At 42.9% G+C, this 17108-nt stretch overlaps 1 protein-coding gene across 3 annotated transcripts; it reads right to left on the bottom strand.

Moving 5' to 3' along the window:
- Positions 1 to 34: 34 nt before the first annotated feature.
- LOC120948854 (uncharacterized) lies at positions 35 to 15485 on the bottom strand. Of its 3 annotated transcripts, XM_040365643.2 has the most exons (6): positions 14599 to 15485; positions 12361 to 12488; positions 2539 to 3111; positions 2131 to 2227; positions 1422 to 1624; positions 35 to 1332 (listed from the first exon to the last, which is right to left on the bottom strand). In XM_040365643.2, exons 2-6 carry the CDS (start codon positions 12442 to 12444, stop codon positions 640 to 642), a joined length of 1650 nt encoding a protein of 549 aa, XP_040221577.2. In that variant the 5' UTR covers positions 12445 to 12488; positions 14599 to 15485; the 3' UTR covers positions 35 to 639. The 3 variants fall into 3 exon arrangements, with proteins under 3 accessions (XP_040221577.2, XP_040221575.2, XP_040221578.2); XM_040365641.2 differs by lacking the exons at positions 12361 to 12488; positions 14599 to 15485 and adding an exon at positions 4475 to 5165; XM_040365644.2 differs by lacking the exons at positions 12361 to 12488; positions 14599 to 15485 and adding an exon at positions 3249 to 3725.
- Between the last annotated feature and the right edge of the window lie 1623 nt (positions 15486 to 17108).

The raw sequence follows: 17108 nt of genomic DNA, 5'->3' as shown, positions 1-17108 counted from the left end.
CAATCTTTCGAGATGAGTTTCACATCCTATAAAGTTTTTTGATTTTCTCTTCATTATTTTATTCACTTGCTCAAAGGAGATACATCCAATTCCGTTACATATCGGTTTTATCGTGTTGTAGTTTTTTGTTATGTTTCGATTAGGCACTCTGTAACACGACACGCACACTTACACACACAGCCATATTTCGTATCGTTTTAGTTATTGTGCCAGATCGCCACGTGCTCAACCACGTTTCTGTGCCTGCGACATGTATTGTAAATGTATTTTTTCCTTTTCGATGTACGCAACAGTAGGGTGGAAAAAAGTTATGGCATTACATGGCATCATAATGATTATCGTAGCATTGTCTCATTGCATATGATATATTGTTGTTAGGCAATTTAAAAGGGGTGGAAAATGAGAGAGCTTTTCGTTAGTTTGTACATGCGTTCAGATTGCTTGCACTCTTCTACAAGCGCCTCGCGGAGTGGTTTGCGCATGGGAATTTTGTTCGTCAAATCCAAATAGATAACAGCAGCTTCCGGTATCATTCAGGAAAAGGATAAATGTTACTAAATAAAGCCAGAAACAACAAAAAAGGCAAAAAGGGCATCCATAAATATATCAATGTGTTCTGTGACGCCTTCTTGCCACTGCTCAGTATCTTCGAATGCTGGATGCTGCCTTGGGCTTCGGTTTCGGTTTGTTGTGCAACATCGTGGCACACTTGGGAATGTGCCTTTCGGCAGCAGTTTGATTGAATCGACGCGAACAGTGCGGACACTGGATGTAGTCCGGATTTTCCGACGGTGGCGGTGGGGGCAGATCGGACAACTTGCCGCCCCGGGCAAGATGGGCCTTCATCTCCTTGGCAGCACGAATGGTGGCGATAAACTCTTCGTGCTTCTTGCGCCAGTTGCTCTGCTTGCCACCGGCCGCAGCAGCGGCAGCTGCACCCGTCGACGGCTGACTAGATTGTTTCCTAGCGACGGAGGCCACTCCATGGGCGACGGAGGACTTTTTGCCCTTCAGCACGTAGCTTTCCGCGTCCGTGCCCTGCACGCGATGCTTGGTAATGTCAAACACCTTGCGCTTTTTTGTCTTCGTCTTCTGGCAGATCTGCCGGTGCTTGTCGATGCGTTCGGTGGCAAAGTTCCGGCTGCAGATATCGCACCGCGTCAACCCGTCCGGGACGGGCTCGTTGGCTAGGGCGAGCGTGTTCGGTGCGGCCGCACCACTGCCGGCACGGCGTACCGAGCCTGCCGAACTGGCTGGACTGGGTTGGGTGACTGCTCGCGAAGGGCCGTTCGATTTCACCGATGGACCGGTACGTTGCGTGGCCATGCCGGACTACAATTTGTGAGAAATAAAAACGGATAAAGTGATTAAAAAAACGCTTGGTTGGGCTAAGTAAGATGTCAAACACGCTCATGGCTTACTTTAGCGGATCCGTTCGGCGAACGCGTTGCTACCGTGTTGGACGGAGTAGTCGGGACTTTTTTTGTTGCCTTTTGGCTAGCTGCAGCCTTTGCTGTGGAACCGTTTGATTTTGCCGATTTTGTGCCCATCGCCACGTTGCCGTTGAGAGAGTTTGCGCGATCGCTGCTGGCATCAAACGCATCTTCATCGAACGATGCGGCATCTGTAATTTAAAAAAAAGCATATGAAGTGTTCGTTATTTTTTTTTTCTATTGATTCAACGCATGGAATTTATTCATTTCCCCTATAGAAAATAACAAAATTTTCATGCAAAAAAAAATCGATAAAATGGTTTGGCCAAACAACAAATGAAATCTCCTGTACCGTCAAATAAACAATCAATCGAAAGTTAATTTTTTATAACTATATAATCCTGTGGTTTATGTCTGGCTGTCATAAATTATGGAAATTTAGCCCTCCCATTTGAAGTAAGGTTCCAGCAGACAGATAGTAGAAACAAAAAACAACAACACCAAAACCCCGTAACCCTTTTGCTCCAGAAAGAGGACTCGTTCCGCGGCGCTGGACAAATAGTGCTCATTCTCATCCTACGACAGGATAGAATAATCGATATTTGTGAAACATGCACGTGTCCTGTCGCTGTTTACTGTTGGGTGGGACCACCCAGGTGGGCGGGCGGTAATTGGACGGGGATCGATTGTTACTTACCGGGAAACTTTTCCTGCTCCAGAAAATTATCGTTGTCATCATAGCCACCGTTGGCGTCCGTCATCGGCATCGGGGCGGCGTCTCCATCACGAATAGTCTAGAAAAGGTGCGATCGGATCGGAAAGTTATTGAAGTGTGCCCACCAACGATGAAGCCGTTCGTTCGTTAGTTTGTTTCGATGCATTATTAGGCTCGATGGATAGCTGGAAGAGAGTGTGCCCTTTCGATGCGCGCCAGTTTGCGGTTTTAGCCCCATTTGGCGGAGGCAGGGCTAACGCAACGTAACAGTTCGCCATAGTTACCCGCGTTCTTTAGCATAGCCTGGATGGCAGTGTTTCTACCACAAGCACCCTTGCAACCAAGAAACACTCTCTTCCCTTGGTCCATCGTACCTGCCTTTACACACACCTGCATCGCCACGAGACTGTCTTGGCGTAGGTTGGGTCCACGCGCTTGCGACTGCTGCTGCATCAGGCGGGTCCGGGAGCTGGCCGAGATTGGGGGCACGCGTGGTTTGTTGTTCAGCCCTGCCTTGGCCATACCACGGGCGAGAGAACCACTGCCGCCACCATCGTTACCGCTGGTGCTGCTGCCATTCGTAGTGCTGCCGTTACTGTTGCTGTTGTTGTTGCCGTTGACGGGGTGGTTACCATGGGCGACCGGTACGGTGGCAGTCGATTGGATCGGCTGCAGTGGGTAGCTTTTGTCGATGCCGGCCACCCGGTGGCGCCGTTCGTCGAACATTTGGCGCACCTTGCCAGCACCCAGCGAGGACGAGAGGGTTGTGGCATTGAGCCGCTCGGCCAGCTCCACCGTTGCGCTCACTGCACTGCTGCTCGTGGTCGTTGTGGTGGTCGTGGTCGTGCGACCGCCGTTCGATGGCACGATGGCCACCGTCCCCACAGCGGCGGTCGTTCTCGTGGCGATCTGCTCTATCTTCCGCTGGTCACGTTCCTGCTGCTGGCGCTGCTGGAAGCGCATCTGGAAATGGAAAACGGAACACGGACGGGGCGAAACAATAAGCGCACGTTTTGGGTAAGGCAGCGATAACATAACAAGCAACCCTCCCAGCCCAACTGTTAGTGACGCCCTCGCACAGGCCTGGGCCACGCGCTAACCTTTTTCACTATATTCTCATATCGATTGGTGAAACTTTCAATAATATCACCGTAATCTAGCGATTTCAACTTCATGTTCACCACTTGCTGTACACTTTAGCTGTGATGTGTTTTCAGCTGCACTGCTGCTCCCGAGCGCACAACGTGTGGTGGCGCGTTTACGAGCGTTCACTTTCCTGCAGGGTACATCCGCGTCTGAGCAACGGGTCTTCAAAACAAAACTTCCCTGTGGTCGAGGAGCTGTCATGTGCGCAGGCATCGAATTCCCGACAGGGTTTGTAGGTTGCATACGCGGCTGCGACGCCAGAGCCTCGCCTAAAACGATTCACAGGCTGCACATTTTCCGAACGTCGGGTGGTCGCAGCCCTGTCGAAAACTGGGGTAGATTTATTTATAGCAACCTACCAACCGAGTCTTGCCGGGCAACCGAGAAGCACGAAACATTTGGACCATTTATGCACCAAGGAGGCCTCCGAGCATCTGCTCGGGGGTTTCACCCGTGTTTCGATCGCCCTCCTAGCGCGGGTGGCCGACAATAGCGAGGCGTGTGCGCGCTCGCGATTGGAGGACTCGTTTACAAAATAAAAGCTACACAAGTGCACGTGGATCGACAGAAATCGAAAGCGACTGACTGGGAAGGGGGGGGGGGGGGGGGGGGGGCGAAGGTGCGGGGCATTGGTTAGGGGGAAAATGGTAGAGCACGACAGCAAACGATGGCGTTGTTTAGCGTTTGTTTGTAGGTGTTTCAAACAATAAAAAAGGACATCATGTTCGAGCTAGAAACATACGAAATCATGATGACACCGCTCTAGAGGGGGTAGATAATGGATCCCGAGCTGTACAACAACCTCGGCGTTGGCCTTCGGTGAGGGCAGTTTGATTGTTGTTCAGGGTTTGGGTAATGAAAATCCGTGGCTTTGGTTTGGTGGACTGATGTGGGCAAAGACGTGGGAAGGCAAGTGGTAGGTTCAAGTTTCGCCCACCCCACAGGATGATAGATTATTATCCTGTTAAAATGATTGGTATCAACAGCTGTTGAAGCATTAGACGAAACAACCTACAATCCAATACAGCCTCGGTTCTTAGTATAGAATAAGCTCAGAATTAGAATTTATTTCGAGCGAGAACCATGAGGTGACATAAAAAGCAATAGCGGACAATTATTTTAAGCTACTTTTTTATAAGGGATTGGGCTTCCGAAAAGAGAAAAGCTCCATTGCACTTACATCAAACGCACGCAGCGGCAGGCGTCCCAGTGCTTCCAGAAAACTGCGGCCAGTCCAGGAATCGTCCAAGCTCACGCTCACCGCACCGCTAACGATTGTTCCACGCGTCAGCAAGGGATCGGACTTGTTCACACTTCCGCCGTTTGGCATGAGCGCGTCAATCGGAGTGCGCGCGACCGTACGAGAGAGATAGTGGCGCTCCCACGACACTCGGAGCAATACTGCCGGAGGCCACCTGTTCACGGTCAACGGTCGGCTGTGAATGGTGGGCCTTTTCCGGGTCTCTAGTTTTTGTTGTAGTTGTTTGGTTTTTACTTGAACCTTTAACTGCTTAACTCCCTTCGGCATGTGAGATTACGGGCATGGGAGCCGGGAAACGGACGCCCGATTGCAAGTACATGTCAGTCGATTTGGCATGGACAAAGGACTGAAATCGTGTCCACTGATAGTGGTGTGTTGGATAGGTTGTGTTACGGTGAAATGGTGGTCGGGGTGGAGCAGAGCACAACACTGAATCATTAATGAGTGACAGCATGAGTGAGGCGAAAGCAACTGCATACGAGGTATATAGACGATTTAAATATCGATTGATCCAATGGAGGCAAGGCATTTATCATGATGGAACAAGATGTACAGAACACATTTTTGTTATCATTGATTCTGTACCGTTCGGAGCCGGAAAAATGTAGATTTACACATTGCAAGATTAGGGAATTAGTAAAAACAATAACCCTCAGACGAATTTGTAATTCAATTTTTATCAAAATTGCTTTTTCTTCTTTAAAATGAAACTTGCGAACATCAATTACTCGAAGAACGAACAGGTGTAGTCGTTGGAAAGCGTTCGAAATTAATCTTACAAATTTATTTAAACCGTTCTGAAATACCTGTGATACGGCCCACAGTCCAGATACCTGTTAATTTTAATTGGATGAAAGTGATTGATATCCTTCAAGGTATCAGATTTCAATGTGGATTCATTGTTCTTCAGCGTTTGAAGTCTGGCTGGCACTTCTTTAGTCACTTGGTCTACATTAATGGCGGAGTGTACGTAGCCGGCTTTTGAATATTGTCCTTTGAGTGGTTTGGAGTCTATTTGATCACAAGGTACATCGGCTTCATTACTTGGATCAGGTGCTAACAAGTCATGTAATGACATCCTGCCTGACCTTAGCACAGCAATTTTCTCCAAGAGAACAGGTATACTACTTTATTTCAAGCCTTCAATGGAAGAATGTAATGTTGTATGGATAGACATCCACTTTAGAGTTTACACAGCATATTTATTTTAATGATGTCAAGCAACCATCAGACAAGAAATCTTCCCCGACAAAGACGCATCCGCGCTTCAGCAGTGTAATTTTAATAATGAACGCATCGTTCAGTTTGCTGGTGGTAAATGAGCTGCGATCAGATATTGCTTGAATGTTTATATCGCGCAAATTCAACAAGATAAGTTTTGCATAGGGTTAAGATATTTGGAGTAGTTTTTCCGACACTCTGTAATGAATTACGTCAACACATTTCTATTTTTTATACATATAATTTTAAAATTGTCTTACTTTAATTGATTATTTTTTGTTGGGAGTAGATATAGTAAGCAACAAAAGCAATAACACATCAGTGAAACAGCTTGTTACACTGAACAGTCGCATATATAAATATGAATATTAGAAAACACTAATAAATGGGCCTAGAGTATTACTCTTTGCACATATTCTTACCGGCATTACAAATACTTATCTAATACATGTAAATACCACATTACTTATTCTGCCAGTTCTTATTTAGGATCATAAACTACCTAACGAATTCACGACTATACTCTAAAAGCAGACGGGTACCGGCGACTTTGTAGTGGTCTAAGAGAACATCGATGGTGAAGTGGGTGGTGCGAGGAAAAATATATCAGGCTAGGATTATATTCCTTAACTATGTATGTAACAACAGTAGTTATTTAGATTATGCTAAAAAATCGTTGTTGAGGTTTTTATGTCGCTTTTGTTTGATCGGATCTGTTTTGAACCGTTGTTCACAAAATTGATAAGGTTCTCATGACAATTTCAAAATAATGTTTGATAATATTTTTACATACTTTGGTATGCATTTTCAAAAAAAAAAAATTACAGGCGAAAAAAATTTTTTTAGTGATTTTTTTTTTATATTCAAAAAAAGATAATTACTCTTATAAAATTTATAAAGGCTTAAAAAATGTTACAAAAATACTTTTTAAAAATCGTTCAAAAATGTATTTCCTTAAAACTTTTCTAGAATATGTTATTTATATTTTTGAACCATTTTTAAATGCGTTAGTTAGCACATAAAACCTTTTTTTCGGAGTGTCTATATAGTTGTGGTACGACCATAAATTTGTTTTTTCGTCATAAATCGTGTAAAAATGTGTTAAAAAAATAAAAAAAAAACATACGAAGATGTTAAATAGTATTCAGCACAACTTGTACATTTACTGTTTTTATCTAGCTTATATGGATTTTCCGCAAATCGCGAAAAACGACTGTCCATATAGTTGTGGTAGACACTGTAGTATGGAAACGGTTGTTATAGGTAATGCTATCGATGTGTACGGGAAAGTATACAACGTTCGTTTTCTAGCTTGCTTGACTGGTCTAGATTGCAATAATAGCCGCACAAACTAGACTTCATCCAGTAGTCCCGTAGGCGTAGGCGGGTTCCATGGTGGTCAACGCACACCCAGCCTTAGGCAAAACTAGCTGCCAAACTCACGGTAAGCCCCGTTTCAACTTTACACTGCATAGCCAAAGATTGGAATTCATAAGTGGGCAAAGGTGCTGCTGCCATAACCAGCAGCTGAAAAAAAAATCAGTTTTGGTCTTTTGGTGTCAGCTGCAAAGTTTACGAAGTGAATAAACTGCTTCAATGACACCTTTTTAAATTAATTATTTGTCATATATGGCATTCCTTTTGGAGGCTGCCTCCTCCGTGTAATGGCCATTGATCATCGTTTACCATATTTAGCTGAATGGTGATGATTACAGCGGCACGGGAAGAGCGTGTCTTCGTTATTCCCCTTGCACCCTAGCTTTCTTCCGCACCGCATCGTTGTCAATTTATGGCCAACGAATGGTGAGAAGCGTCATATTGCTTGTTCGATTAGACCTTGAAGGCGCACAATCGCATGGTTTGTTCCAGCTGCATATCTCCCTTCCGGTAGCGATTGTTTGACAAGGAGCGTTCACGGCTATGTCGTATTGCGTGCAGTGCTGTTTATTTCGTTGCATTTTAGTGTGAGAAGTCATGTTGACTGTTTAAAGACGATACTTAAATAATAATGCCAAAGGCAAAATTTGAATAAAAATGAAGAATAAAGATAAATTCAACACTGAAGAATCTGTTCGGTTCTGTTCTGTGGCACAGTTGTCACGGAATACGCCGTAATCGGTTCAAATCCAACATTATTGTTAGGAAAACTTCAATCCGCCTCGTTTCAACGCAGATCAACGCAAAATCGATTATTAAATGAGGAAAGTATCCTAAAATAGCATTCCGCATTCAATTTACCGTGGTACACGGTAAGAAATGCAGCAAGGAAACAATATCGCAAAGAATCACTTAAGCTGTGAAATGATCTTGTAACGTAATAAAAATCGCTCCGGAATGTTACTAAATAAAATTCGAACAGCGTACACCCACAGCCCGAAAAATGTATCCATAAAGATTCTGGCTTGTACCGACCAACAACCCATTAAATGGTATGCTGGCCAGCACCGATCCTTCACACAACTTGAACAAATTGATGACCCGATAAAATATCGCAGCTCGTTCCAGCCGAGGTTGAAGATGTTCCACTAACCACCAAGTGGCTCCATTAGCCAAGACAATTATGACTATGAGGCTAGACTATCTCGAATAGGGTACTATGGTGTGTATGTGTGTGTGCGTAGACGTATGGTGTTTTTATAACATGTTTGATATCAATAGTTCTACGACCGACGGGCGCGAGGTTTGTGTTTTTCCTCTTTTACTGTATATCAGGGGTCGGCAAAGTGTGGCACCGCGGACCAAGTGCTTTCACTGCACGATTCAGTTATCTAGGAAAGGGATTGTGGTATTGAATATTGAGTTTCCGTGAAGAAACATTTTTTTAATCAATCGTAATAATTTTTTAAAACAATGAGGGAGTATTTCAGAAAAGTAAGCCAGAATCTGTTTAATTTAGCTACAGTCTGGCGCATTTTATCTAATGTTTGTCGAACCCTGTCACACCGCAGAATGATAGTGTTTTCATGGTACGAAACGGGAAAGCAAAAACGCACAAGAGCCCTTTATGTCTTTGGGATGTTTAAGTGCGTATAGTGCAAACACAATTACACCGACAGCAGATGCCAAGGTCAGTGGGGCTAAAAGCGCTAGAGCCATCGGAAACCTTTTTCGCGCTATATTAAGCGATGGATAAAAGACTGGACTGCACAAGACATGCCCAGATACTCATCGGCAGCTCATTTCTTGTCTGGCCAGACGGTTTCGGAAGCTTCGGTGAGTGCAGTTGCACGAGGGTAGGTTTTATGTGAGCGATAAAATGCATATGATTTACTGCAAGGCGGACGCTGTTTTGTGTCATGTTTTCTGTTGCTAGTACTGTGCAATGGGTCAATTTACGAGACGTTGCCATAGATTTTCAAGGAGAAGTATTACATTGCATTGCGTTAACTTAATAGGTTCCGTGTTCTGTGTGAGTGCAACAGATGCAAACAATGCAGCTTTTCATTACTCTGCTTGCATGGCGCCTTGCATCGACACTCAACAAGAACTCGCACGCACTGTTGTGATTCTTTTTTTTATTAAATAATTTTGGTATTGATTTCTGTTGTACATCTTCAAAGTACGTCACACGTGCACAAAATACATAACGATCGCTGCTTACCATCATCTTCACGGAAGACTGATTCGATGGAGCGAAAATCAATGTCGATTTGTCATTTAACCTGCCCATTAAACGCATTCGAAATAGGCGAGGGTGAACGAGTGTACAATGCGGGAGAGAAACACTCGACTGCATCGACTGAAAACGATTCAAAATAAGACAAAATAAGCAACAGTTCTGGTGTTCACTCGAGCGAGCCGTGTTTTGCAATGCGTAGAATCTGTAGCTCACATACTTCCGTATAAAGCTTCCGCCTACAGCACGGGGTCCGACTAGCTTGCGATCACTTGAAATAGTTTTTGTTTGGAATATTCACTGTTAATATGGGCTACGGTACGGCCCTTCAATACAGCACCGTATGCAGCCCATCTCAATCAATCTATGCTCCCGCGCATTCGCTCGATGTGTGAAAGCTGAATTCTGCATTTTTACTGCCAGCCCAAGAAGTGTTCATAATCGTTTTTGGCAGTACAGTACAGTGTTTGGACGATGTTAATATTGTAGCGCAGAATTGCTAAGAATGGTTTATGTCCAGACACTGACCATTTCGGCTCACACTGTGAGGCGCGTGAATCACCAGTGTTCGGTTGGCGGCACGGTACCCGCAACCATCAAATGCAACCATTTGTCGTTCCACGTTTGGATGTAAGGTCGGGCTTAAACCGGGCAACAAGTTGAGTCAACCCCCAGGGCGATACACGTTCACGGCGGCTACACGCGGCTTTCGACCGAGTGAGTTACGGGCTCAAGGGAGGACGCAGGGCTGGAACCTAAGCGGGGTCTAAACGGAACCGGAATGCTTTCGAGCAACGGTCTACAACGCTGTTACGTAGGAGGATCCTACATTAAACAGGCACGGCTGCGATCCATCTAACTGGCTGCCAAGGACGGTGGGATGGTTGTGTTCAGCTGTTACAGCGCATGTAGCGTATAGCAGCAGTATATTTTAGGTGGCTGAGGTCAAAATTGTAACATTTTTATGGATAAATTTTATATTACAAGTAACAATCGAATCGCTTACGCATGTTGAATTACATGTTTTGATAAGAAGCATTGCAAACATGTGGTACATTATTTTTATACCCGGTATCAGGTAATGTACAAGCCACAAATGGCTTGCTAAGAACAATGTTAAGTTAAGTATATAATTAAATAAATTATTAAAAGAGGCGAATGATGCCAATCGGTTTAAAGTCTCTATAAAAATAAAGATTTTTTTTCATACGCATCCACAAATAACACTTCTTCCACATATTTTCACATATTTCTGATTTGTTAAAGGTTTTGTTTATTATAAGCCAGTTATGTCAAACTCTTTTTGGTGGCGGGCCGGTTTACTGTAAAAACTTTCCCGCGGACTGCAACAGGTTGAACGGATGGCTTTGTGCAGTTTGGGTATTCCAGTATGTCAGTTGTGGAAGGATGCCAACCAACCGTAATTGTTTTAAAGATTTTAAAAATGTTTCTAAAAAATATAATAATGTTTAGTTTATGGCCAAATGTCGGTTTCTCTTTCACCCACTACAACCACATGGTGCTTTCGATCGATAAAAATCATTAAAGACTTATTCTTGGATCTAGTATCATGTCTGCATTTTTTTGTAGCATCAAACAAATCTAGAATCATGCCTGCATTTTTTGTAGCCTCCATGAACGGCAAATTCTTCACCATACATAATTGATTATGTATAAATGTAGAGAACATGAAAATAAGATCATATTTAGCAAAGTTCATGATATTTACTATTATCTTCATCGCTCTAGCTCGGAAATTTAATTATTTTAATGCATAACTTTAAATATGAGGCTTCCTGAACAGTTTTTTTAAACCACGCATCAGAATATCGCCTTGGAACATCGATGAAGATATTCTTCGGTAATGCTAGTGTGAAAAATCCGATCAGTGTCAAAATAAACTCATGGAAAACCAAACATAACCATTATATTAATATTTAGAGCTTGTGTGCTAAACTTAAGCTATTTAATAGGCACACGAAGTGCAAATGCAACCTTTTCACAACGGTAGTGCCTTATAACAATAGCTCATAATTATAGCATTACATCGGCTAATATTGACATGCAAGTTATGTAGCCATTTTGTTCGAGAGACCATCAGACTACTAAGACTGAATCTTGAAACATTATTCCTGAGTGGATCAAAATTAGCACTCCCGTTTTTCTTGTCTTATAAACTAATTCTAATAAATTCAAATAACAACCAAAGTTCTTCGTGGGCTGGATTGAAACCTTAGTCCGCGGCCCGTATGTTTGACATTTCTGCTTATAAGAATTCTGTGTTCGTTGACTTTGTTGTTTAGTCCATACGGTTTTATGTGAAACACATAGACTTTTATAAGGTCGTAAATGGACCGCTTCTCATCCAAATCACCTATCCCAATGGTAGAAGAGACTCTAGAGTTATGGATAAAAACTAAACAAAACAGAACTCCTTTTCAGAAGTTCCCAGAAAAAAAAGAAAGGAGCTAGATGGACACTGCATACAGTAAAACATAAGTAATACTTAATGTATTAGTGATCTTTGGCATATTTGTTCATTTATTGAACCAATCTCCATGAAGGTTTTTACCACAAAATCTTAGAAAAAAATCCATAAGCCAACTCTAAACAAGCCCATAATTGTGAAATGTAGAGTTTCTTTTATACATAGTATTCAGTCGAGTTTACGCACGTTCGTCTATTCGAGAGTTGCAACCAGGACATGTTAGCGGTACAATTTATGCCAAGACACCATTCCGTAGTAGTAACTCAAACACTCGTTACCATCTTTATAACGGAAAAAGATTTGATTGAATATAACAACAAGTACAAATAGCCCTAAAGTAGATCAAAAGCTGTCCCACATTTGTCAGGAGATAGGGCTGTAGCGCTAACCAAAAGGCAGTTTATTGACGCTTATGAATTTATTAGTGCTGCCACTTGGTTCGCAAGCCGTTTGGGGCCACGTGGGACCAATACCGCTTACCTGCATCTGTGCTAGCCTTGACGTACCGCCGACGGCGGTGGGTGCACCGGCTCGAGCCGTTGTCGTCGGGCCGCGGCTATCCATGTTGGGTGCGTTTCCGGGAAGCGGAGTCCTTTATGTACTGTTCGCTGGAAAGGTGAACAAAATTAAAGTGCGTGTTAGTTGGGCGTTCATCGTTGTAATGGTAATCAAAACCGGAAGGGTCGCATGCCAGGCGCCCTTAACCCCTCTCCAAACGCTCCATCGACATTGTGACCAATATTGTGATCCTACTCCACCGAGCAGGGTGAGAGAAAAGGGCTGTCCTTGAAAAGGGAAAATAAAGTAAGCAGATTCGCTACAACGGCCAAGGGAGTCGAATAATTAGGACAACCGAAACTTTCGACCAGCGGGTGGGGTGGTTGACACCCAAACCTACATATCCTAGCGTAGCGTTGCGTGAGAGCCTTTTTGTTCGACCCGGCTTTACTTGATGCTCTTAGGGGGGTTCAGTAATTAAGTCTTCGCGTACATTCGATGAAAGCCAGTAAACGAAAAATGAAAACACAATCGAACCGGGATCCACAACACACCTTCGGATGCAAATGATGTCACGTTAAACATTATTATTGTGAATCATCGAAGGAGGAGGATGAGGAGGGGGAGGAGGCCGAAGGGGCCCAATGTTACCCAATGTGCGGGGCTATACGAGCGCACGACTTTGCGTCGGTCGGCCAGGTTCGATTTGGTTCGAAGAGCGGAGCGTATTTTATAGTCCGTTTATGGTTTCGGACGGTGCGACGCCGAAATAGGTAACTGGTGGCCGCCAACGCCTTGCTTGCGACGTTTCTGTTGGGGGCGCATTACTGGAGGCCTCTCCCGACAACAATCGTGTGTCATCAAGGCGGAAGAAAGAGACTAAGGCTTATTTCATTCGTCGGTCGGTGGTGCAGATCACATCGCATTTTATATGGATTGTTCATGTTTAATCTGGTCGGTTTTTTTACACGTTGCTTGAACTTACGGCGTGGGGGCTGGAACATCCAATGGCAGGAGTTCCGTAATAAATTGGCCTTGCATATAAGGGCACAAATAAGTGAGAAACGTGTTGGAGAGGCGTATTGGTCATATGTGACAAACGATTCTGACATCATGCCAGCCATAAGATCTGCTATCAATTGCGTACCAAAACGGGGAAAGCTGTTTTCATAAGCCGGTTAACAGGATTAAGAAGCGGGTGTGAAATGAGAGCAATTAAAAAAGGCGCATCATACTAATCGGAAATTCGGACGAAAATATTGCTTTTCAAGATTTGTTTGACATTTAGCGAAACTCTGGCACACTTGTGAGATAAGCAAGTGAGCTCATACCTGCCAATAGCAGAGTAATAAAGATAGGAAAAGAGCTTCACATAAAAACGGTCCTCATCCAATCCCCAGCCAGTGAGCCGTACCTGACGGAAGGCCGCTACGGAACCGAGTTTTGTTTGGGCGTGGGTGAGACTGACATTATACTTATTTTTTGCTATTGCTCAGTCCAGACTTCCGCGTGTGAAAGGCACACGGGTGGAGAGAAAAAAGGCAGTGCGATGGCCTCTCCGTCGAAGCTGTCGGTGCAAGGACGAGCTACACCCACAGGGACAGCAGTTGGCGTAGGCGTGGAGCGCTGCAAACACACCGGTGACACTATGTAAACTCATTTTCAACAACCGGCAAAGTGTGCATCCATCGTCCTTGCACCCAGAAGCTATGGTACTTGTTCCTGAAACTCTGCTGTGGACTGTGGCGCTTTCGGTATTTCGTTTCGGGGCTAGGTGTCATCGTTTACCTTTGTGGCAGTCCCCCGAGCATACTGTCAAAACCAACAACAGTCCTTGCAGCGACAGGTTCTCAGTGGAGCCATGGTCGCTGTCACTGTCGAAAGAGAGACGTTGACCTGGAATATAAATGTATTGCGCTGAAGGACCGACGATGATTCAGGGTGCATAAAACCAATCGATATTTCGTTGGGTTTATTATTACGGTATAATATCATCTTCTTATCAATGCGTCATGGTTTCAATAATGCTTAAGTCGCACTCATATGTAGAAACCTTCGAATCTAACGTTGTACTAGCTGGACTCAAGTATACTTAAGACCACGCGACTACGCGATCGTAAGGACGGTGTAATTAATATTTTCGCTGTAATTAATCATATACCAATCAACTAACCCCAATCATTTTGTTTTGAAATGCATGTTGGGCGCTGTTGGACATACCTCAAATGAAACGCGTTTCAACTTTGGCTGGAGGATGATGAGTCAGCTTTGGCGGCGGCGATGACGTTCTTTGCGATGTCACGAACGCTCTCGAAGATGCGTATCGGATTCCGTAAAAGTAAACACACTCATACACATATACACAAGCACACACGTTCACACACTTTCTTCGATTCTCCCCGGTTGTCACTAGATTGATCACACCCTAACACAAGCACACTGCTATACACCAAAGTAAAAAAATGCCCCAAAATCTTTGCGCAGTGATAAGTATTTGTGGTTTCTTCACTGGCTGCCTCCAATTACCCTTGGTTTAGGAGGTTACGATGCGGATCGAATGGTGAAACTTGTTTTTTTTTCTAAGATGACACTCGATGTACTACCACCGATCTGCAGCGCAGCTAGACAGGTAGTACAGATTGTGTGAACGAACGAAAAAGTACAAATACGAAATGACGGGAACTGCACGAGCACGCCAAGAACTTTACCTCTTCACTGTCGCCGTCAAACTACCGCGAACGACCACGGAAAGCTACGAAGTTGGTGAACACAGAACAGAAATGGGACTGGCTGGCACGCAACAGCGACAACACAGAGCTCTGCACACTGCGCCTACTTAGTTTGGTTTTTGTTTTTGCTTTATGATTCTGTTTGTGTTCGCTCTCTTTTGCCATACCTTTCCGAACGACAGTGGGGTGGTAGTGTTCGCGCTCTCACGCCCATTTGTACCAGCGTTGGCAGCGCTCTCGCGTACCGGGGGTTCGCGACGTGTTTCGCAGCGTTGGGGTTGGAATTTACTCACCGAGTCCCGGTTCACCCTTCGTCCATTGCTCGGTGGGGTGTGTTTTGCATGCGTGTGGGTGATCTGCCCGCTCTCGCTGCCGTCTGTGTACCGGCAACCGGGCGTAAAGATCAAGCAAGAAGCACTCTGCGATCAATCGATTAGCCCGGATAGATCACTCTCTGCTAAGTGTATGTGTATGTAAATGGTGCGAAAGACGATTTGAAAGAGTCCGTCCCATTTCAATCGAACTCTGACAATACCAACTGATGCTCTTTTACGCAAAACACTTAATGAAACATATGCGAATAAGTTGATTGTTTTTAAATCGCTTAGTTTCTGACAAAAACTACATGTGTTAGTCCCGTGCTACTGTTTATAAATGAATTAATAATGCAATTATTTATGAAAAGAAAGGCAGTCAATACAAATATAGACTTCCAAGAATATAATAAGTAACAAGTAAATAAAAACATATTATTACCCATGCGAATAAAGCAAACCAGGCACTATACAGCGCCTACCATAATTATAAGGACAGTTGTTTTTCGCGATTTGTGTAAAATCCGGAGGAGATAGATAAAAACAGTGAATGTATGAATTGTGCAAAACTATTTCACATCTTTGTATTTTTTTCCAAAACTTTAGGACCACATGACTCACAAAAACGAATTTAGGGACAAATCATAGCTATAGACATTTCGAAAAAAAGGTTGTTTGTACTAACAAATACATTTAAAAATCGTCCAAAAATACAAATAACATATTTTGGGAAGGTTTCACAGAAATACATTTTTTAACGATTTTAAAAGTGTATTCCTGTAACACTTTCCTAAAATATGTTATTTGTATTTTTAGAAGATTTTTTAATTTATAAAAAAACGTCGTTAGTATGAAAAACCTATTTTTGTAATATATTTAGTTTTATTTAATATTACATTTAAATGTTCGTTTTTTTTAGTGTATTTTATGTATGTATGTTTTCCTATAACGGCTTTCAAGTAATTTGCTACACAACTAAATATTATTTCTGAAATTAAAAAAAAAATATTTATGAAAAAACGAATAAATTAAAAGAAAAAGAAAAAAGTTACAATAATCTTAAACTTAACTGACAGCTACACAACGACAAAAAAATAAATAATACAACAAACACACACAAAAATAATACTAATAGGAAAAAATTATAAAAATAATAGGATTTTAGTCGATGGTCAAAATGGTCGGACAAGGTATTGAAAATACTCACTGCGCGTACTAGTGCATCAATAGGACCAATAGTCGTACAACCAGTTGGGATATATAAAGAACGCCGAGTATTAAGGAAAAGGAAGGAACATAAAGAGAGGCATTGAACGAATCTCCTACTCGAGATATTCAAGACTCAGACATGGAATTACATTACTGAAGGGCAATAGTAAATGTATATTTCAGTACGAAAATCAGGAGAAAGGAAAATAAACAAATAATAAACATATAATAAACAAATAAAGGAAAACAAGGATCTTACTTAAAAAGTAGCTTATCTCAAGAAAACAAATAGGGTTAGTGTACCAAATGTGGCAATATCACAATTTATTGCTATAAAAAAACTATATTTTCGCTTTAAAATAGTCAAGTTATGTTCCAACGCAACGGATTGATTTTTAAAATCAAATGTGAATGTTTAAAAATATTTGAGCTTTGGTCATTTGGTTCTGTACTGACCACATCCGTTTGTAAAATACCA

Source organism: Anopheles coluzzii, chromosome 2 (assembly GCF_943734685.1).
Source record: "Anopheles coluzzii chromosome 2, AcolN3, whole genome shotgun sequence".
Taxonomy (NCBI): domain Eukaryota; kingdom Metazoa; phylum Arthropoda; class Insecta; order Diptera; family Culicidae; genus Anopheles; species Anopheles coluzzii.
Note: the sequence above shows the minus strand (reverse complement) of the source record. Positions and strands in the feature narration are given on the sequence as shown.